Source organism: Pseudophryne corroboree, chromosome 8, assembly GCF_028390025.1.
Source record: "Pseudophryne corroboree isolate aPseCor3 chromosome 8, aPseCor3.hap2, whole genome shotgun sequence".
Taxonomy (NCBI): Eukaryota; Metazoa; Chordata; class Amphibia; order Anura; family Myobatrachidae; genus Pseudophryne; species Pseudophryne corroboree.
Window position 1 is genome coordinate 397,808,905 of NC_086451.1, and position 22,987 is coordinate 397,831,891.

General features: G+C 45.2%; 1 protein-coding gene across 1 annotated transcript in view; it reads left to right on the plus strand.

The window, feature by feature from the left end:
* The window catches only part of LOC134949882 (cytochrome P450 2A6-like), a 197,654-nt gene that overhangs the window by 73,873 nt on the left and 100,794 nt on the right, over positions 1 to 22,987 (plus strand). Inside the window, exon 4 of the mRNA XM_063938580.1 lies at positions 3,377 to 3,526. Coding sequence (XP_063794650.1) covers positions 3,377 to 3,526 — 150 coding nt within the window. The remainder of the gene's footprint in view (positions 1 to 3,376; positions 3,527 to 22,987) is intronic.

Below are 22,987 nucleotides of genomic sequence, written 5' to 3' on the forward strand. Positions count from 1 at the left end.
AAAGGCGTGCCGGACATTTTTTTGGAGACCTGTGCATGCGCTGTAGACTCTGGCACTGTGCCAGAGTCTCTAGTGCTCAGACAGAGCGCTAACAGCGCTGCTGCGGCTGCTGGCTATGGGACTCGGGAGAGGAGGGGACCCACACCTGGACACCAGAAAGGTAAGTATATAGAAGAAATGGGTGCAGTGTGTGCGGTGTGGGCCCCCTTCTGGACCCAGGGACCCATATGCACTGCACACACTGCACCCATTAGAGATACGCCACTGCTACAGAGCAAGTCATTGCTTCTACAGCACATACTGTAACATTTTATGTTATGCAACAAACAGAAAAATGGTAATAAAAAGCTTACCTTATACGCCCCAGCTCAGCACCCAGGAGCTTGTGCTGGGCTGGGGAGAGAGGCTGCTGTTGCTGACAGTGCAGAACTGGACACCTCTTGAGCCCTTCTAAATAAGCCTGGGCCTGGATAATTAATTAGTATCCACTTCCCCATTCCCTCTCTGTGCCCCTTGTTGATAGTGTACATGTACCATGATACTGTATGGTAGTAATTTCAATTAAAGGTTCTACCTTTTGAAGCCACTCCATATCCAGTGAAATTCTGTATGCATTTTCTGTGGGCAAGGGCACAATTTTAGGAGGAAAAAGTATAGTATGAAACCACAGGATGTTATCAATAAACTCAAACACAATGCCAGGATTCCAGCTGGACATTCTTAAGCCATGAAGGAACTTGCTTCTTTAACTTTTAGTACACCTTTTTTTCATATAGATTTGGTAACATTGTAAATGTTGATTTACTTACAGGACTAAAAGCACTACTTTAAAAATACATTCAATACACTTTAAAATGGAGCCGCTGCGGATACTGTAATCAATCCTTAGCCTACGTACTTTTTACACGGTTAGCGTACAAAGCCCCGTACCATGTACGCACTTTGTGTACAAACGCCGCGATGGTCGTACAAAGTACACGCGGTGTGTACACACACAAAGACACGCCGTGAGCACTTTGCAGCTACACGTGTGACTAGATTACACTTATATAACACTAGCAGGGAAAGAGAGACACAACACCAATTTGTATTTCAAAGACTATGTTGGGATCCGACCCACCAACGGTTCTTTACTAGCAGGGGGTTACAATAATAACAATACAATACAATAAGAAAATGGCTACAGTCAATGGTACATACGTTTGGTTTCGCCTGCGCTTCCCGGTCCAGTCCTCAGTCATCAAGGTAGATGACCTTCAGAGATTGAGAGAGTGACCTGGACTGCAGCTGGCTTTTATACATTTGTCCAAAACCTAACACAATGGACACTGTAATCTCTATGTCCATTAGACACAGGGATGGTCATTTACACTACAGGAGAGGTCATAGGTCAGTGTGAATAGGTGGGCGATGTCTGTTCCAGGTGCACTTGCCGATGCTCTCCTCTGGGTTCCCGCCGCATATCAAGAGCACAGTACATACAGTTAATATTTGTATTCTGCTCCTGCGCATAACTATTCGCAGGAGCGTGCGATCTTCTGCAAACCAACACAGGAATATTGCTCTTAAAATACCCTACAGCTGGATACCAAACACCCCTTTATAACCTAGTTCTGTCCCCTCCTATCCTGTAAAGGTGAATCCCTTTGTTCTTATATCATTTAAACAAGTGTAACTCGCTGGTGTGGTGCAGGGAGACTATGTGTACATTGTGCATTATTTGGATTTAAATATGTAATGTGTTTTTATGGCTTTTCCATGCGATTACAAACACTACCGTAATTACTCACACCACGCGCTAATACGCAGGACCATGGGTGCGACCTTACGCAAATTGCGAATATGCGCGAGCATGGCAGAACAAGTACGCGCACGGAGGCCATCTGTGTGTAGTTTGTGCGTGACGTGTGTACTGCAATATTTTTCGACTTCGACAACATTTATGAGACACATTTAAATGGTGCATTTATGAGGTTACTCTGAGTTCTGCATCTCTTACAATAAATGGAAACCAATATAGGCACAGCCCTAATTGAAGCTAAATGTGTGTGCATGAAGATACATACTGTATAGTAACAAACTCCATTGCTAAATTTTTTAGTAAATTGGTAAAAAATAGCAATAAACATAATAGCTACATCGAAATTCATTGAGATCCCACATGGATTCTAGCCTATGCTTACCGAAATGGGAGATCTAAGGAAAGAAAGGTCCATGTGGCCGAGGTGGGGGTATAGCGCCATAAATGTCATCATCACAGGCCTGCCCCTTGCACAGTTTGCATTAGTGCTAGGTGACTATGATCATCATCAACATCATCATCATCATCATCATCAGTATCATTGGCACTCATCAGTGATACACGTGTATAGATCTGTCCACTTTTATTTGTGCCGCAAAATATAAAAAATGTTTCCTATTCTATTGGTCTACACTTGTTCACTCCTACTGTCCCCCCAGTTTCACCTCTCTAAGGGGTAAATTTTCTAAAATTTCTAAAATAGAGAATTGATGATGTTGCCCATAGCAACCAATTGGATATTGTCAATCATTTTCTAAAGGGCACTAGAGAAATAATAGACAGCCTCTGATTGGTTGCTATGGACAACATCACCAAATATCTGTTTTAGAAACTTAAGTAAATGTACCCCTAAGTGTAATGTGCAACTGAATTTACATGTGTACAAATGTTATGTATATTGGGGCACAAGCACTGTACGAAAATACTAATTTATGCAAATAAAAGGGCTTACTTCCATTTCTACTGTAGATGAGGCCCATTGTATTTTTGGTGATCTCAAGCAGCATTTTATCAATTGTGTGCCTGTAGTTAGTGGAAGACACTATGTAGGGGCACACAATAATAGGCCCTACACACTGGCCGATGTGTGCGGCCGATATGAACAATCTTGTTCAGTAATGAATTAGAAATTGTATCTTTCAGTGTGTAGGCACCAACGATGAACGATGCACGGCCGCGTGGACGTTAGTCGCTGGTGCAGGCTCATTTATACCTGCAAGCCAATATGGACAATATCGTCCGTATTAGCATGCAGGGCTATGGGGCCAGGTGACGTCAAAGAATGAAGAAACTTCACTACCCCCGTCACCCCCAACCACCACCGCCGGGTCAACCGTCGGCCATCAGGAACCTCGTCAGTGTGTAGGGCCCATAAGTTATACAAGATCAAATATAGGTTCCTTTCCATTAAAAATAGGCAATGTTGTTGTTTGCCCTGTGCACACTTTGTATAACAATTGACATGCATTTACATTGAAATATAAAAAACAATGTACCACAAAAAATTAGTCAAATGAACATTATTGATAAGCTTTCTTCTGCACTTTTTGTTTTCACACATTTGTGCTGTTGTAGGGTTAGGTTTCACCAGTGGAGAGACCTGGAAGCAGTTAAGGCAGTTTTCTCTTATGACTCTAAGGGATTTTGGAATGGGTAAGAAGACTTTAGAAGAACCCATACAGGAGGAGGCACAGCATCTTGTGGAGCACTTCAAAGGCTTAAATGGTAGGTATATGGCCAAAGGGAAATGTGTCAAATTGAAGTTTATCTATGCCTACCAACTATTTACATTTATTGTGGAACAATCCTAATTTTGATTGGAATATATATAATTGTCCTAATTGTCAAAACTGTTGTCCCTATTACTTCAGCCACTGAGCCTGCAGTGTGGCGAGCGCAGCAAGCCCGTAAGGGGCTTCATTGGGCCCCCCACCCAGCCGGCATTCTGGTGGCCGGTATCCAGCTGTCGGCATGTTGACCAATGAGATCCCGGCCACCGGTCACCCATACCCAACGCGTTTGAAGCTGTGTCCTAAAAAAGAGGTCCTAGGCACATCTGCTGCTGGTGCAAGTGGCATTATATAATAGGAAGGGAGTTGGAGGTGGCCTGCTTTTCTTGAAGTGGTGGAAATGCCACCATGGAAATATTCAAATCCCAAAGTGATGTGACCATGCAACCCTCTTTTATCCTGAATCAAAGGGTGAAAAGGTTCAGAAGTACAGATGAAACCATGTTAAATTCATTTTTACAAAACTTTGTATATAAGAAACATTTAGATGGTGCATATAATGAGAATAACAAGATGTTGTGTGTGTAGTTGAAGTCTAATAGCTGAAAGACATGTCACAGACAAAGGCAATAGACTAAAACCTGAATGATAAAAGTCAGAGGAAGGTTGGACTCAGTACCCTAAATGAGCGGATTAAAAATTATTAGGGGCAGGCTCAGTTTGATACACTTTATATTAGAGATGAGCGGGTTCGGTTCGTCGAGATCCGAACCCCCCCGAACTTCACGTGGTTTACACGGGTCCGAGGCAGCCTCAGTTCTTCCCGCCTTACTCGCAAAACCGGAACGTGGTAAAACATCATCATCCCACTGTGATTTGGATTCTATATAAAGAGACGCGTGTCGCCGCCATTTTCACTCGTGCATTGTAGATTGAGAGGAGAGGACGTGGCTGCTATGTTCTCTGCCTGAATAGCCCAAAATCAGCTAAATATCAGATCAATATCTGTGCTCAGTATCAGTGCTGCATTGTGGTGACCAGTATATAGTAGTATAGTACAGTAGTCCATTGCTGTATCTTGTTACTCCGTGTCAGTTCTAGTATCCTGAGCAGTGCTCAATATCTGTGCTCAGTATCAGTGCTGCATTGTGGTGACCAGTACAGTAGTCCATTACTGTATCTTGCTGCTCCGTGTTAGTTCTAGTATCCTGAACAGTGCTCAATATCTGTGCTCAGTATCAGTGCTGCATTGTGATGACCAGTATATAGTAGTACAGTAGGGTTCACTACGATCTGCCGGCGGCCGGCCTCCCGGCGACCAGCATACCGGCGCCGGGAGGCCCGCTTACCGACAGTGTGGTGAGCGCAAATGAGCCCCTTGCGGGCTCGCTGCGCTCGCCACGCTACGCGCGCCACACTATTTCATTCTCCCTCCAGGGGGGTCGTGGACCCCCACGAGGGAGAATAAGTGTCGGTATGCCGGCTGTCGGTATGCCGGCTGTCGGGCTCCCGGCGCCGGTATGCTGGTCACCGGGAGCCCGACCGCCGGCATACTGAAGACCACCCTTACAGTACAGTAGTCCAGTGCTGTTCTCGCTGCCCAGTGTCAGTTCTAGTATCCTGAACAGTGCTCAATATCTGTGCTCAGTATCAGTGCTGCATTGTGGTGACCAGTATATAGTAGTACAGTACAGTAGTCCAGTGCTGTTCTCGCTGCCCAGTGTCAGTTCTAGTATCCTGAACAGTGCTCAATATCTGTGCTCAGTATCAGTGCTGCATTGTGGTGACCAGTATATAGTAGTACAGTACAATAGTCCAGTGCTGTTCTCGCTGCCCAGTGTCAGTTCTAGTATTCTGAACAGTGCTCAATATCTGTGCTCAGTATCAGTGCTGCATTGTGGTGTCCAGTATATAGTAGTACAGTACAGTAGTCCAGTGCTGTTCTCGCTGCCCAGTGTCAATTCTAGTATCATCAGTGCTCAGTATCACTGGTCAGTGTCAAGTCAGAACAAAATGTTTTGGAGGTTGTGGAGGTGTCTTCCTCAGAGGAGTCTGTACCAGGTACTCAGGATTGCCTTGAGTGGTTTCATCCCATTAGGATGGAGACAGAATGGCTGGATAGCCTAGGAAATAAGATTCATCTGAGTTCATTAGAGCATACTCTATTAAGTTGCTGGAAAAAAGCTACGAAGAATGCTCTAGATATGGATCAGTCCATTTCATCTAGGACCCCCTCAGCTCCTGATACACAGGTCTTGCAGGCCAACGCGGACATCGATGCCGACACAGGGATCGACACAGAAGTTAGAGGGGGGTACTATGATAGATTGGAATATAAAATTCAGCAATTTATCAATGCCATTAGGAATGTGTTAGAAATACCTATACAAATAGAGGAAAATACTTGTATGCTAACTGCAAAATCATTAGTGATATTCCCGGTTTCGGAAGAGTTGAATACCCTATTTGAAAGATCCTGGTTAAACCCAGAAGAGGTTTTTCACATCCCCAATAAAGTACTTAAGACATATCCCTTTCCTGAGAAGGATAGAAGGAGATGAGAGATTCCTCCCATAATGGACATTTCGGTGTCCAGGCCATCAGGGGTAATTACATTACCTGTACCAGGCTCGGCCTCATTAAAGGAGCCGACTGACCGCAAGATAGAGACAACTCTAAAATCCATTTACACGGCTACTGGAGCCGCCCTTAGGCCCACTATTGCATGCACTTGGGTAGCTATGGCTATGTTAAAATGGTCAGACAATTTTATAGAAGACCATGGGGTAAATTTACTAAGATGGGAGTTCTATTTAAGATGGGATGTTGCCCATAGCAACCAATCAGATTCTATGTATTATCTTCTAGAAGGTGCTAGATAAATGAGAAGTAGAATCTGATTGGTTGCTACGGGCAACATCCCATCTTAAATAGAACTCCCATCTTAGTAAATATACCCCCTTGATACAATCCATAGGGATGATGTTGTCTTGATTCTAGGTCACATAAAGGATTCGGCTAAATTCATGGTGAAAGCCATGAGGGACATTGGGCTGATGAATTCTAGAGCATCCTCCATGGCAGTAGCGGCTCGTAGAGGTCTCTGTATCCGCCAATGGAACGCAGATGCCGAATCCAAGAGGTACCTCCCCTTCGCAGGTGAGACACCGCTTGAGGACACTCTGAATACAAATCCTTCCGCAGCACCACCTGTGAGAAGACGTAACTCTGCTTCTCTGATGCAGTCCCCTTGGGCAGCCAGATCGAGAAAATTCGTGAGGGCCTACTTCTGCACGAGGCTAGGCCATAGAAAGAGCAGAAAGTCTGCACCCTCTACAGGTGCACGGGTTCAGAGGTTGGATTCTACTCCCTAAGCGTCCTCAGCGTGATGCGGAAGGACTCCCATGTGTGGGTCCACTGGGGGGAGGGAATCTCATCTACATCACTACAGGGAAGCCTTAGTGGTTATAATTATATCCCGGGTAATAAAAATGATTACCCAGGGGTAGAAACTGGATTCAGGAGTTTCCCCCTGGCTGTTTGTTTAATCAGCCCTGCCAATTGTTAGGACCGTGGGTTTGTCCCTGTCATATAAAAAAAAGTTTTTTTTTAAGTGCCATCCTGTCTGACACTTCCGTATATGTCCAGTGGTACTGCCATTTGATATAATTCCCGACATTATCGCCATTTAATTCCAGTTATTTTGTCATTTTCTTCCAGTGATTTTGTCATTTTCTTCCAGTGATTTGGACCAATAATACCATTGATTAGAACAAATAATTCCTGTGATACTGGCTTTTCATTCTAGTGATTTTCTCATTTTCTTCCAGTGATTTGGAACAATAAATAATACCATTGATTAGAACAAATAATTCCTGTGATATTGAGGTGTTTGTGTCGCTTAGCTCAGCCATCCAGTGACCACAGTGCACCTCTTTTTCTCTTTTCTTTGCATCGTGTGCTGTTTGTGGACTATTTTTTTAAAAGTGCCATCCTGTCTGACACTTCCGTATATGTCCAGTGGTACTGCCATTTGATATAATTCCTGACATTACTGCCATTTAATTCCAGTGATTTTGTCATTTTCTTCCAGTGATTTGGACCAATAAATAATATCATTGATTAGAACAAATAATTCCTGTGATATTGAGGTGTTTGTGTCGCTTAGCTTAGCCATCCAGCAACCGCCGTCCAGCGACCTTGGTGCACCTCTTTTTTTTCTTTGCATCATGTGCTGTTTGGGGACTATTTTTTTAAGTGCCATCCTGTCTGACACTGTAGTGCCACTCATAGATGGGCCAGGCAGTGACGTAACTAGACATTTTTGCGCTGTGTGTGCAAGAAACTGCATCGGCACCCCCCCCCCCTTTTCTTATTAAAAATTGGGCCAGTGCGCGTCATAGGCTTGCAACAAAAATATAGGGACATAAGAGTGAGAGCTTGGGGTTGAGGGCGATAGACAGAAGATGTTCTGCTGCAAACAAAGCGCACAGGGAAGCGGGAGCAGTGGCCGTCAGTGGACCACATGAGGGAATAGGCTGCCAGTCGGGGTGTCTATAGATGGTGCACCCACTAGGCAAATGCACACACCTAGTTACGGCCCTTGTCGTTGTGGAGAGCAGTGAGGGTGAGTGTAGGGAACAGTGAGGGTGAGGTTATCAAGCAGTGAGGGTGGATGTAGGGAGCAGTGAGGGTGGGTGAGTGCAGGGAGCAGTGAGTGATGGAAGCAGAGAATGGGTATAGGGAGCAGTGAGGAAGGGTGTAGGGAGCAGTGAGAAATGGTGTAGGGAGCTGTGAGTGAGGGAAGTAGAGAGTGGGTATAGGGAGCAGTGATGGTGAGTGTAGGACGCAGTGAGGGTAGGTGTAGGGAGCAGTGATGGTGAGTGTAAGGAGCAGTGAAGGTGGGTGTAGGGAGCAGTGAGGGTGAGTGTAGGACGCATTGAGGGTAGCTGTAGGGAGCAGTGTCGGTGAGTGTAGGGAGCAGTGACGGTGAGTGTAGGAAGCAGTGAGGGTGAGAGTAGGAAGCAGTGAGGGTGGGTGTAGGGAGAAGTGAGGGTGAGTGTAGGGAGCAGAGAGTGGGTGTAGGGAGCAGTGATTGTGAGTGTAGGAAGCAGTGAGGATGGGAGAGTGAGGGGAGCAGAGAGAGTGGGTGTAGATAGCGTGTAGGGAACAGTGAGGAACATCAGTGTGGAGCAGCTGCCAGTTGTAACCCTCCCCCACCTCTGTAACTCACCCCACACCGCTTCGGTCCGCTCCTGCGCTGTAGATCTTCCTCCAACAGTGGTGCGCACGGGGTGGGGGTGGGGTTCCGAGAACTTGGACCCCCCCCCCCCCCCCTGAAGACCCATTTTTTTTATTTGAGAGACGGAGACAGCTGTTGCGACTACGGTGCCTATGCGCTGTGGGCAGCGTACACTCTGCACATATGTCGTTACGGCCCTGGGGCCAGGTGTTTGTGCCTCCCACTTGGGTCGCTTAGCTTAGTCATCCAGCGACCTCGGTGCAAATTTTAGGACTAAAAATAATATTGTGAGGTGTTCAGAATAGACGGGAAATGGGTGGAAATTATGGTTATTGAGGTTAATAATACTATAGGATCAAAATTACCCCAAAATTCTATGATTTAAGCTATTTTTGAGGTTGTATTTTTTTTAAAAAACACCTGAATCCAAAACGCACCCGAATCTGACAAAAATTCTTAAGGGAGGTTTTGCAAAAACACGTCCGAATCCAAAACACGACCGCGGAACCGAATCCAAAACCAAAACACAAAACCCGAAAAATGCCCGCTGCACATCTCTACTTTATATGCACATGCAAGTGATCAGCAGAAATCACTGGGACAGAATAAAGGAATAAAGACACTTTTCAAACTAATAATTTAACAATAAATTACTTTTTTTAAGCACTGTCAGCGGCGGCAGGTGTAAGACGCGCCGGCTCCCGGCCATTGCCAGGCAACGGGGCCGACGCATCACTTCCGCCACTGAGCGTCCATCTCCAGCAGGTTGCCTAGCAACTGGGACACTCGGCGGCCGCCCCGCACTCCAGTCCCGGCTATTACCAGCAGCCGGGACACTGCACAGCTGGACAATTAGGTCTGAGGGGCTGGTCTGCTGGCTCTCCCATGATAAGTCAGCAGGACCTTTTTATGGGAGCCAGGATTAGGCAGCCTCGCCGGTGATAGCTTCCTGTGGAGCTGCTTCCTGCCCTTGGAGAGTTCCTGTGCAGCCTTCCAGTCCTGTGACCCTGTATCCTGAGTCCTGGTGTCCCAAGCCTGATCTTTGGGAAACTTTACAGCCTTCCAGTTCTGTAACCCTGCATCCTGAGTCCTGGTGTCCGGAGCCTGGTCATTTGGAATCTGATCCAGCCTTCCAGTCCTGCAATCCTGTATCTGCAGCCTTGGGGTTCCTGTTCCATCTGCGTGCACCTTTACCGATGTCGTGAGTAGCTGCTCTGCCACATTTTACGGCCGTAGCCGTATTATTTCTTACTTTTGTGCTTTTGTGTTTTCTGCTGAGGTTTCCGTCATTGCTGTCATCGCCGAGATACGACGGTGTCATGTTTGGTGTTTGGGCAGCGTTGCTTTTGTTACGGTATTTCTTGGCACCCGCGCTGCACATAAATTTGGTTATAGTTTTCAGTAGTTTCCCCTTTTCTTTTGTATGTCAGTTTTTAGTTAGGTTTCCCCAAGAAACCATAGTCTCGCAGGCGTTGACTGACCATTTGGGGGAGACAACGGAGTCAGGGTTTCCTTAGGGGTTGCTGCTGAACTCAGCTCAAACTGCAGCATCACGTTCCTGTACTCGGAGCTCATCTTATTGCCACCCTGTCTCTTGGGTTCCGAGTACAGAGAATGTAACAAGCACAAAAGGAATCAGGAAGAGTTAATGATGGTCATGTTTAGGATGCACAAAATTGTCCGGGATTGAACTTTGGGATTGGAGCATCCAATCCCTGGATTCGGGCCAATGCTTTTTTTTAATGCCAGACAGTGTCTGAGCTGGTTCAGCATACGGCTCAGATGCTGCCTGGCTCCCCTTGGTGCAAGAGGTCATGCTGTGCAGCACATGCAGCCGGCCGGAATCCCCAGACTTGCTGCCTGCCACCCAAACTTGACACCAGCCGGACCTGCAGCCTGCCGCCCAGACCCCTTGACAGCACCACCATCAGCACCTCTGACAGCCGAGCCTGAGGAGGGTGAGTATTTCTTTTTTTTCCTAGCCAATCCCGGGTATCTGAGTGCCGGTATTGAAAAAAACACCTGGAATTGGCGTCCCTAGTCATATAATACTCTTTTCACATCTGCAGACCCGGGATGCACCCAGGATTGTCTTCCCTGAATCACAAGTGATGCTTCTGGACATAAGCCGGCAAGTGTCCCAGTTTACACTGCACTCAGACCCGGGAACATCCCGGAATGGCCCAGTTTACACTGAATCAGGGTCATCCCTCCAAATCCCTATAGATGTCATTAGAAATGGACTTTTCCAGGCTCACAAAGATGAGGTCACAACACAGGAGCAAAGGAAGGGGTGGTGCCTGCTCACAGCATTGCAGCAGTCATGGCTGATGGAGTACCAGTGTGTAGTCCAGAGTTTGTGACTGTGCTTTACTGCTATGTGCAGCATAGTGTAGAGTTCCATGAGGAGCAGGGAGCAGTTTTTGCTGGAGAGGGCGTCTACTCTATGGCAATATTTGTGCAGAAGGAGAGGCCACATATCATCGAGCACTGCTACCATCCTGAGACTGAAAAACCAGATATGTGTGTAGCGCTGCTGATTAACGATTTACACGTGATTTAAAATTAAAAACTAGATGTATTTATTATACATTACAACATACACAAAGCATTCGGCCGATGCTATATACACAATTAACACTCTAAAATTGTCTAAAAAGGAGTTTGACCTTTCCAAAAATCACAACATTAATACTTATCAGAATTTAACTTTTCAAACCACATCTTGGAAACTTTGTATCTGGCCGAGACACTATATGAATTATAATAGGTGTCCTTCTTGATGTAGAAAGCTCCTGCTATTATTATCATGGGAAAAGATAACAGTCTCCTTCTTAATGTCCAGTGACAAATGGTTAAAGGACAAGTCCCCCTTTATATAGCAGGTAACAATGGCCCTCATTCCGAGTTGATCGCTCGCAAGGCGAATTTAGCAGAGATGCTCACGCTAAGCCTACGCCTACTGGGAGTGTATCTTAGCTTCTTAAAATTGCGACTGATGTATTCGCAATATTGCAATTACAAACTACTTAGCAGTTTCAGAGTAGCTTCAGACTTACTCGGCATCTGCGATCAGTTCAGTGCTTGTCGTTCCTGGTTTGACGTCATAAACACACCCAGCGTTCGCCCAGACACTCCCCCGTTTCTCCAGTCACTCCTGCGTTTTTTCCGGAAACGGTAGCGTTTTTCTCCACACGCCCCTAAAACGCCGTGTTTCCGCCCAGTAACACCCATTTCCTGTCAATCACACTACGATCGCCGGAGCGAAGAAAAAGCCGTGAGTAAAAATACTATCTTCATTGTAAAACTACTTGGCGCAGTCGCAGTGCGAATATTGCGCATGCGTACTAAGCGGAATTTCACTGCGATGCGATGAAAATTACCGAGCGAACGACTCGGAATGAGGGCCAATGTAACCAAGCAATCTTATTAAAAAGTGCAAAGTGATGCCGTGACCGCAGCAGGGTCACTAATGGTGAGTTCCACAATTACAGCTTGTGAGCGGCAGTTTCAGCCTATATATGATAACAACAATGGTAAGCAACTGTGCGCACCCTCTTGGTATACAATCAGAAAAAGGTCTATCTATATCACAGAAATTTGTATGTCCCAATTTTCCACTGATTCCATATACTAGGAATTACAATGTTACAGTCCCAGTCTAGTTTGGTCTCAAAAAATGGGCTCCAAATGTCCGTTTTTTTATCTCAATTGTTCCAATTCCCTCCTTTCTCTCGATGGTAGACCAACTCCATATAAACCCAAAAATTGGAAGAGAAAAGAAGATATATAGTGTAATACAGTTTTATTCAATAATTATTATTTTTTTTTTAAATGCAGCCAAAAAAATTTTTCACAATAATTCCACCAATGACTAGGCAAGAAAGCGTACCGGATAGATGGGGGTGTCATATAATATCCACCAAAATAAACATAGTGATATCCCACGGGTACCGCCCGATCTTTTTAGGTGCCGTTTTTTTCTCTGGATCTGCAGTATCCAAAAGATAAGGTGCCGGTTTGCTCCAATCTCCCAATCAGCTCACCTGATTGGGCGGTACCTATGGGATATCACTATGCTTATTTTGGTGGATATTATATGACACCCCCATCTATCCGGTACGCTTTCTTGCCTAGTCATTGGTGGAATTATTGTGAAAAAAAAATTTGGTTGCATTTAAAAAAAAAAAAAAAATATTGAATAAAACTGTATTACACTATATATCTTCTTTTCTCTTCCAATTTTTGGGTTTATATGGAGTTGGTTTTTCTGATTATATACCAATTACCAATTACCATTGTTGTTATCATATATAGGCTGAAACTGCCGCTCACAAGCTGTAATTGTGGAACTCACCATTAGTGACCCTGCTGCGGTCACGGCATCACTTTGCACTTTTTAATAAGAATGCTTGGTTACATTGTTACCTGCTATATAAAGGGGGACTGGTCCTTTAACCATTTGTCACTGGACATTAAGAAGGAGACTGTTATCTTTTCCCACGATAATAATAGCAGGAGCTTTCTACATCAAGAAGGACACCTATTATAATTCATATAGTGTCTCGGCCAGATACAAAGTTTCCAAGATGTGGTTTGAAAAGTTAAATTCTGATAAGCATTAATGTTGTGATTTTTGGAAAGGTCAAACTCCTTTTTAGACAATTTTAGAGTGTTAATTGTGTATATAGCATCGGCCGAATGCTTTGTGTATGTTGTAATGTATAATAAATACATCTAGTTTTTAATTTTAAATCACGTGTAAATCGTTAATCAGCAGCGCTACACACATATCTGGTTTTTCTTTCTTTTTGAGGGGACTAAGTGATCCCTGGTGTGTGGCTGCAGCTGACTGAGGGTTTTTCTTAATACTACTACTAATTAACAGAATCCATCTTGTTAAGAAGTCAGCGCCCAAAAGTGTCTGTCATATTGTAAAGATTACTATTCTAAATGTACAGGTATTCCTGTAACTATCTTACCACTGTAAATGTACAGGTCAGATTATAAGCGAGCAAATGTGAAGTTTAATATATATGGAATGTAGAGCCTGTGTAAATATACATGATGCCTAGATTACTAACAGTATATATATGCTTAAGTGATTGACTGGGGAGGGGTAGATGTGAAGGAGCATATAGCTGAGTGGCTCGAGGGCAGGAACGAGGACAGCAGAGGCACACGGGTGAGCCACGAGGAGAAACCGTCGGTTGGGAAGGATAGAAGTGCGTGAGAGGAAGCTGCTAAACGGGATGGACGGAGCAGAGGGGACGGCTGTAGACTCACGTTAAGTGCCGGAAAGGAGTCGGGGAGTGAGCCGTATCAGAGAGCACCACGTTATCGGAGGGAGAGGTACTTACTTCCAGCGGTGACCGGAGTGACATCCGATGGCAGCAGCGCTGGGGGAGCGGAGACGCGAATAGGACGGAAGGACGTGGATGGGCAGGGACTGTGCCCAAGAGGTCTCGGTCCGTGGGAGTTGCCGGATAGGAAGGAGATCCCGGTTAGGAGATCCCGGTGACCAGCGCCGCCCCTCTCACTGAACAGGGACCATATGCGACGCCCAGTACCACCCCGAAGGAGGAGCTGATGTCCAGGTAAAGTAACACCCCCTAGCCCTATCTAACGATGCCTAGCTGCTGAGTGAAAGTTAGGGCTAACAGCTGATGAGAGAGGGGGCAGCAGCAAAAAGAGAAATCATATATATATACATATATATATATATATATATATATGGACAGTTATGCAGCATAACCTATGCAGTGACTTAACCTAGTAGGAGTCTACCCACCACCCAATAATTACCCTGTCACTACAGTAATCAGTATCACCTAGAGGAGAAATACATGATTAAGACCTACTATAGACATGGAATACTTACCCAGTGTTGAAATCGCATACTTGTATGCCGACAGAACCATTCATGGGAGATTGTGATGAAATTCATAGGTGAGACTTCCACTGAAACAAAGAGTAAATATTGGAATTATTCCTCTAGATTACAGTAGTACTACGGTTACCAAGGGCTTATCACCTATAACTGCAGCACCACGGGAAGAGACTAACAGGTAAACAGTTTTGGCCCTCACGGACAACGGTAATATAATAAATCATCTGGGCCAGGTTATTGCCTTCCAGGACAGAGCACTGGATTAAAGTAGGATAAACGTACATTGGATGAGGAAAAGAGACTTTACTCCTACTACCAAGCACCCAGTGTTGTATTATTATTGGAACTGCTGGACTAATTGCCTCGATATTATAGGGACAATTTACAACTGGACTAGGATACTGATCCCCGCTTGTAGACTGAGAGAGAAAGAGAGAGAGAGACGGTACCAGTGCACTGACTATTACATATATATTTTGCAAATATATACATTTACAATGGGGGCAAAGTGTACATATAGAAATGAGCTGCAGAGTTAAAACAATGATATTGATGTATATATAATATTCAGTTTGAATGTTCACTTTAATTGTCATGCAGTATATATGATAATTATACTACGATTACAGTAAAGTTGATGTTATATCGCAGTGTTGACCTTAGGTTTATTAAGTAACGTTTCTACCAACGAGAAACCACGGTGAAAGTACCAGGTGAGATCCTTCTTGATATCGCTCATTAAGGTAGGCGGCTGAGGCCACTCCTTTTATCCCTAAGGTCGGGAGAAGGTCGCAAAGTAGTATTTAAAGTGGGATGTGATATAGGGTTTTCTCAAGCCTTCCCTACTACTACGGTCATACATTGTAAACTAAAGGTTTGAGTGGAGGCACTTATATATTCCAGGGAGCATTGCCGTTAATGGGAGGGCTACATTTGGAGGCACTGCTGAGATCACTAATATATATCAACCCTCTGAAATATGATGTAGGTCATATTGGAAAAGGACATTCACAATTGGTGCAAAGATCACGGGGTGGACCCCCGCCAAAGTGTGTGTATAGTGGGCAACTTTGAGAGCATCCCAGACGACAAAGTAATTAAAGAAGAACAGAAATTATGCGGGATAAGAACTCCCTGCTTAGTTGATAAGTGGAAAGGCGCCACTGGGGATATATGCGCTATACTGATAACCAATCAGGAACACCTGGACCCCTCATTGATTCCTGCAAAAATATTAGTGGAAGGAGTACCCGGCAGAAGGTGGCAAATAATGTGGCCTAGTGAAGTCGGAGAGAATGAGGGAGAAGCCCAAGTAGCCATCGCCGATAATGGAACTGAGAGAGTTGGGGGGGATTACCAGAATGCGGGGGATGGTCCCTGAATAGAGCCGCTACCAGTAACATTCCACAGGAATCTATAGAGCCGCAAGTAGATGCTGTAATGGACAAAAATGGTCAGTCACTTTGAACGCTGGCACTATGAGGGAGGATATAGAAGGCTCAGAGTTTTCTCTGGCATAATACCAGTACCCACCGGAGAAGAAGGATATGACACTTGGCGAGAGGCCGCGGTACAGCACTCAGAAGAGTGGAGGTGCCCGGAACACATAAAGAAGCAACGGATTGTGGAGAGTCTGAGAGGCCCCACCATGGGGATCATCCACGCTACACGGAGAAGTAATCCCAGTGTCACCCTGAAAGACTATTTCAATGCCCTAGATTATTCTTTCATGACCATAGAAGACATAGGAGACATCTTGGCTAGACTAAATCAGACCTATCAAGAACCCGCTGAATCTCTCACTAATTATATTTACCGCCTGGATAAAATATTGTATAAATTGATGGACAAAGGAGGGATTGATGCCTCAAAGATTGATGAGAAACGTATCAAACATCTGCTGCGGGGTGCTCTGACTAACAACCCGGTCGCTCAACGACTGCGGTGCAGTGCTGTCGGGACTCGACCACCAACCTTGGGCGAAATTGATAAAGGAAGTAAAACTCGAGGAAGTTCAAATTATAATAGAGAGAAGAGCATTAGAAGGGTGAAGGTTGTGCTACCCACCCCGGAAGGCCCTACGGAGAGTGAAAAATTGTACAAGCTGTTGGAGGAACAAACAAAGAAATTGGATCAACTAATCACCCTCCAGAGTAATGCCTCTGGGACAGCCCCACGCGGGAGAGGTAGAGGGTACTTCAGGCGGCAAGACAATAGGAATAATATTCTCTGCTATCGGTGAGGACAGTTGGGACATCGATCGTTCGAGTGTCCACAGAATGGTAACTATGGAAGAGGTTCTAGTTCACGTGGAGGTCTAAATGAAAGCTCGCCGGAAAACACCGGGGGGGGGCGTTGGTGAACCAACTCTCCAGCAATAGTAGTGAGTGCAATGGGGGGTGCCCAGTGGCCAGAGAACATCCCTGAAAGAATGCTGGGAAAGGCCCCATTGGTACAAGCCTTTATCAATGGACAGGCCTGTAATGTTTTATTAGACAGCGGATCACAGGTGTCTATAATCTTTGAGAGCTGGTATCGTCACCACTTATCGGATATTCCCATCTCACCAGTCGATGGTCTAGCTATGTGGTGATTGAGCAACCAAAAATACGCATATTTGGGGTATGTAGTGACACACATTGAATTCCCTCCATTGTTGAAAGATCATTCTGATCCATTACCCCTCCTGACCCTCCGGGGGCCAGAGAAAATATTGCGAATATTGTTGGGACCAACTCTAACCTGTTTAAGATGCTGTCGAGGTGGTGCTTGGAGCAAGAACTCACCCCCACGTGTGATGGGAGTTTATTTACTGATACCACTGCTATACGGAGAGGTAACCTTACCCATTGTACTTTAATGGAAAAGGAATCCGAAGATACCAATAGGGAACGCTTTCTCTCCAAGATTCGAAAGTGTTTCCAGGGTAGCGATATCAGTCTAAAGGAGCAGGACCAGTTAATAGAGGAGCTACAAAATCGACAGCAAGTTTTTTCAATGGGTGAGTGGGAGTTAGGGACGGCAATAGGTGTAGAACATCGAAATTAATTTAAACAATACCACGCCGTTCCGGGAGAGGTCTCGCAGATTGGCCCCGGCTGACTTCGACGATGTACGACAACATCTAAAGAAATTGTTGGAGAATCATGTAATAGCCAATTCTGAGAGTCCTTATGCCTCTCCCATCGTGGTGGCTCAGAAAAAAAACGGAGACATAAGGTAATGCATCGATTATCGTACCCTAAATAACCGGACGATTGCAGATCAGTACCCTGTACCCAAGATAGAGGAAGCGCTGGACTGTCTACAAGGCAGTCACTGGTTCTCTGTACTGGATATGCGGTGTGGATACTACCAGATACCTATGAAACCAAAGGATAGAGCCAAGACAGCCTTCATCTGCCCCATTGGATTTTTCAAATTCCTCAAAATGCCTCAAGGCGTCAAAGGGGCCCCTGCAACATTTCAACGAACCATGGAACAAACAGTAGGGGATATGTGTTACAGGGAAGTACTGGTCTACTTAGATGATATCATCATCTTTGGGAGGACTCTCGCTGAGCATAATGTCCGATTGATGAAAGTGTTAGATAGATTTCATAAGAAGGGACTCAAACTATCCATCGATAAATGTCGACTGTGTCAAACCACTGTCAAGTATCTGGGACATATTGTCAGTCAGGAAGGAATATCGACTGATCCAGACAAGACTGAAGCAGTGCGGCAGTGGCCACGCCTAAAGAACTTGAAGGACCTGCGTTCGTTTCTAGGGTTCTGTGGCTACTATCGCCGGTTTGTACCACAATACTCCAGCATAGCTCGACCGCTCACGGAGTTGACAAAAGGCTACCCCCCGTTGAAACATGAAAGAGGACCCAGATCAGTTAAGGCCAAATCTGAATATTTTAAACCACAAGAGGAATTCGGGGATCGGTGGAATAGCATGTGTGAGGATGCTTTTCTTCAACTGAAACATGGATTAACACACTCCCCTGTACACGCTTATGCTAATCCTGAACTGCCGTATGAACGTCACATCGATGCGTCATTCGATGGATTGGGGGGAGTTCTGTATCAACCGCAACAAGGACGACTATGACCGGTAGCCTATGTCAGCCGGGGATTGTCAGAAAGTGAAAGGAAATATCCTGTACACAAGTTGGAGTTTCTTGCGTTAAAATGGGCTGTGGTTGAGAAGTTCCACGACTACCTCTATGGAGTACATTTCACGGTCCACACGGATAACAACCCGTTAACGTATATAAACTCCACTGCAAGACTAGATGCCACAAGACATCGGTGGCTAACGGCCCTATCAAACTACCACTTCACCCTAAGATACCGGCCTGGGGTTAGTAATATCGACGCAGATGCTTTATCGCGATTGTCGAATCCTATAGCTGAGAGTAGTAATGACAAGTGGGTAGAGGTTCCGGCACCTGCAGTACAAGGTCTATGTCATCAAATGGCGACTCTACAATATAGTCCGTGGGAAATTGTAAGTTCATTGGGAGCAACCTCAGCTGCTATGCCCTTGATGTATTGTTGGATATCACAATCAGAAATGGGAGGACTTGACGTCTTGTCTCAAGATCAAATTTGGGAGGCCCAGATACGAGATCCCGATATAGCAACTGTCATTATGCACCTTAATGCTAAACCGGGAATGGTTAGAAATTCCCGATTATCCAACAAATCTCGAGCATTATTGCGACAAAGGAAGAAACTGATTCTCAAACAGAAGATATTGTACATGGAAACTAAAACCCATTCTGGATACCTCCGTCATCAACTAGTTCTGCCAACTGTATATATCCCTTTGGTACTAAGCTCACTACATGATTATCACGGACATTTAGGGTGTGATAAGACTCGTCATCTAGTGGCTGAGAGGGTATACTGGCCCTTCATGAACAGAGACATCGATGCCTATTGTAAAAATTGTCAAAACTGCATTTTGAGGAAGACTTTGCCTGCACCGTCTGCCAAGCTGGTCAATATGGATAGCTCAGGACCTTTAGAGCTAATTTGTATTGATTTTTTGTCTTTGGAGGGACCGTCTGGGAAGGAAAGCAACATCTTAGTGGTAACTGATCATTTTACGCGTTACGCTCAAGCTTATGTCACAGTTGACCAGAAGGCAATGACAGTTGCTAAAACCTTATGGGAAAAGTTCTTTGTGCACTACGGGTTGCCGGCACGCATCCATACCGACCAAGGAAGGGATTTCGAGAGTAAATTAATTAAGGAACTGTGTGCGTTGTGGAATAAAAAAAATCAAGAACCTCGCCATATCACCCCCAGGGAGATCCCCAGCCTGAATGGTTCAATAGAACTCTCCTGGACATGCTAGGGACCCTCAATACATAAGACATAGTTCAATGGAGGGGACACGTGTGTCAATTGGTTCACGCCTATAATTGTACTGTGAATGAGGCCACGGGATACTATCCGTATGTACTGATGTTCGGGAGGGAAGCACGGTTGCCCATCGATGTTTGCCTCGGGACGAACACCACTCACCCTTGATATCCTACGCATACCCAATACGTGCAATGACTGAGGAAAGAACTACGAGAGGCTTATGATCTGGCCAATAGGGCGTCTCTAAAGCAGGGTGAAACAAATAAACGTAATTACAATAAAAAAGTGAAAGAACAGGTACTACTGCCCGGAGATAGAGTACTTGTTAAACGTCTTGGGGCTCCTCGACGTCAAAAACGAAGTAATCGATGGAGAGAAACTCTGTATAAAGTGAACAAGCAACTACCGGGTATTCCCGTATATCAATTGATACCGGAGGATGGAGATGGTCCCATGGTTACGTATCATCATCACCATTTACTACCCATTAGACAAAAAATATTGTTTGGTAAAGAGGAGTTGAATAAGAGCGTAGAGACAAGAAACACGATTCCAGTTGTAGAAACACCCACAGAGACACTCTATCGTGGTGATGAGATTTCCATTGATGACTGTAAAGAAGGGACAGGGTACTTTTATAGTGAGGTCCCCTACGTTTCAACCACTACAGAAGGGGAAGCTGAAGACTGCGGATACGAGGTGGTTAAGCCTAAGAGGAACTCAATGATGAACATGGAACTCATCCCTTGTGAGTGGGGGGAAACAAATAGGGATGTTGATAGGGATATTGAGTCTATTAGTATCCATGAAGATATTTCCGAGATAGATTCGGATCCCATAGAGGTTGAAAACCACATAGACGTGGGGCTACCCCTACCACAGAGACAACGATCAAAAAGATCACATAGGCCCCCCATAATACTAACCTATGATAGTTTGGGGAATCCTACTGTTGCACCCCGAGTTGTCCACCCCACAATGGTGACTCTGTGGCCGTATTTTGGGTGTGATAACATGTTGGTGACAGCGAATGGTGACACGCAATTGTAGATACGTTATTCTACATGTCACCAGGGGGAGAAATGTAAAGATTATTATTCTAAATGTTCAGGTATTCCTGTAACTATCTTACCACTGTAAATGTACAGGTCAGATTATAAGCGAGCAAATGTGAAGTTTAATATATATGGAATGTAGAGCCTGTGTAAATATACATGATGCCTAGATTACTAACAGTATATATATGCTTAAGTGATTGACTGGGGAGGGGTAGATGTGAAGGAGCATATAGCTGAGTAGCTCGAGGGCAGGAACGAGGACAGCAGAGGCACGCGGGTGAGCCGCGAGGAGAAACCGTCGGTTGGGAAGGATAGAAGTTCGTGAGAGGAAGCTGCTAACCGGGACGGACGGAGCAGAAGGGACGGCTGTAGACTCACGTTAAGTGCCGGAGAGGAGTCGGTGAGTGAGCCGTATCAGAGAGCACCGCGTTATTGGAGGGAGAGGTACTTACTTCCAGCGGTGACCGGAGTGACATCCGACAGCAGCAGCGCTGGGGGAGCGGAGACGCGAATAGGACGGAAGGACGTGGATGGGCAGGGACTGTGCCCAAGAGGTCCCGGTCCTTGGGAGTTGCCAGATAGGAAGGAGATCCCGGTTAGTAAGATCCTGGTGACCAGCGCCGCCCCTCTCACTGAACAGGGACCATATGCGATGCCCAGTACTAGTGATGGGTAGTTCATGAATGATTAGTTCAAAATGAACTAATCTTCAAAGTGAACTAGTTCGTTCAGTTCACAGCTTTGGCAAAGATTAGTTCATCAGGAAGGAGGAGTCAGACACAGACAGAATAGAGCCAGCATTAGGCTTCTCACTGTCTCATTCACTGGATTTTCACTTCCTGAATCTGATGCTGTGAAATGAAAGTTAAAAGTACAACACAGCCCAGCAATACAGATCTAATAAAAAATAGCATCTGCACTGCCTAGCCAAAGTCTATGGGGTAAATTTACTAAGGTGGGAGATTTTTAGAACTGGTGATGTTGCCCATAGCAACCAATCCGATTATATCTATTATCTGCTAGAAGCAGCTAGATAAATGGTAAGTAGAATCTGATTGGTTGCCATGGGCAACATCACCAGTTCTAAAATTCTCCCACCTTAGTAAATTTACCCCTATGTGTGTCTGTGAGTGAGCATGTGTGGTCATGCTGCTCACCTTTCTGTGATACAATCACTGTCCTATTAGTCCAGATGTCCAAACACTTGCTGCTACTTCTGGTACTACTGGCTCCTGTGCATACTGCTGTGCTAAATCTTCTGCTGGGTGTTGTGTAGGTGCTGCTGCAGCACTGTTTTTATTCAGCTGTCACTCAGCAATACTCATGAGTCAGTACATCTCTGCTGCCACAGGGGTCACTGCTGTGCTCAGACATGGAGTGGACTCACTCTGTGGAGCTGAGTGAACTGCATTGTCCTGACTACTCGTGAGTCATTCTCCTTGCAAGTAGTTCAGTAGTTCAGCAAGTAGTTCAGTAGTTCAGTGATTCATTACAGTTCACTGATCAGTTCACTGACTCAATGACTCATACAGCCATACGAGTCAGTGCAGTACCTCTAAGCTACCATGTGTGGCACTGCTGTGCTCAGGCATATGCATTGTGTGGAGCTGATACTGAACTGCATATAGCCATGATTAATTCACCTAGCATATTAGGTGGTCACAAGGTACACTGTCACTACCAATCAGCCAAAGACAAATTCTGAGTGCTGCATGCTATCCTGTAGGGCAGGCATGTCCAAACTGCGGCCCTCCAGCTGTTGTGAAACTACATATCCCAGCATGCCCTGACACAGTTTTGCTGTCAGAGAATGCTAAAGCTGTGTCAGGGCATGCTGGGATGTGTAGTTTCTCAACAGCTGGAGGGCCGCAGTTTGGACATGCCTGCTGTAGGGTCTGATTA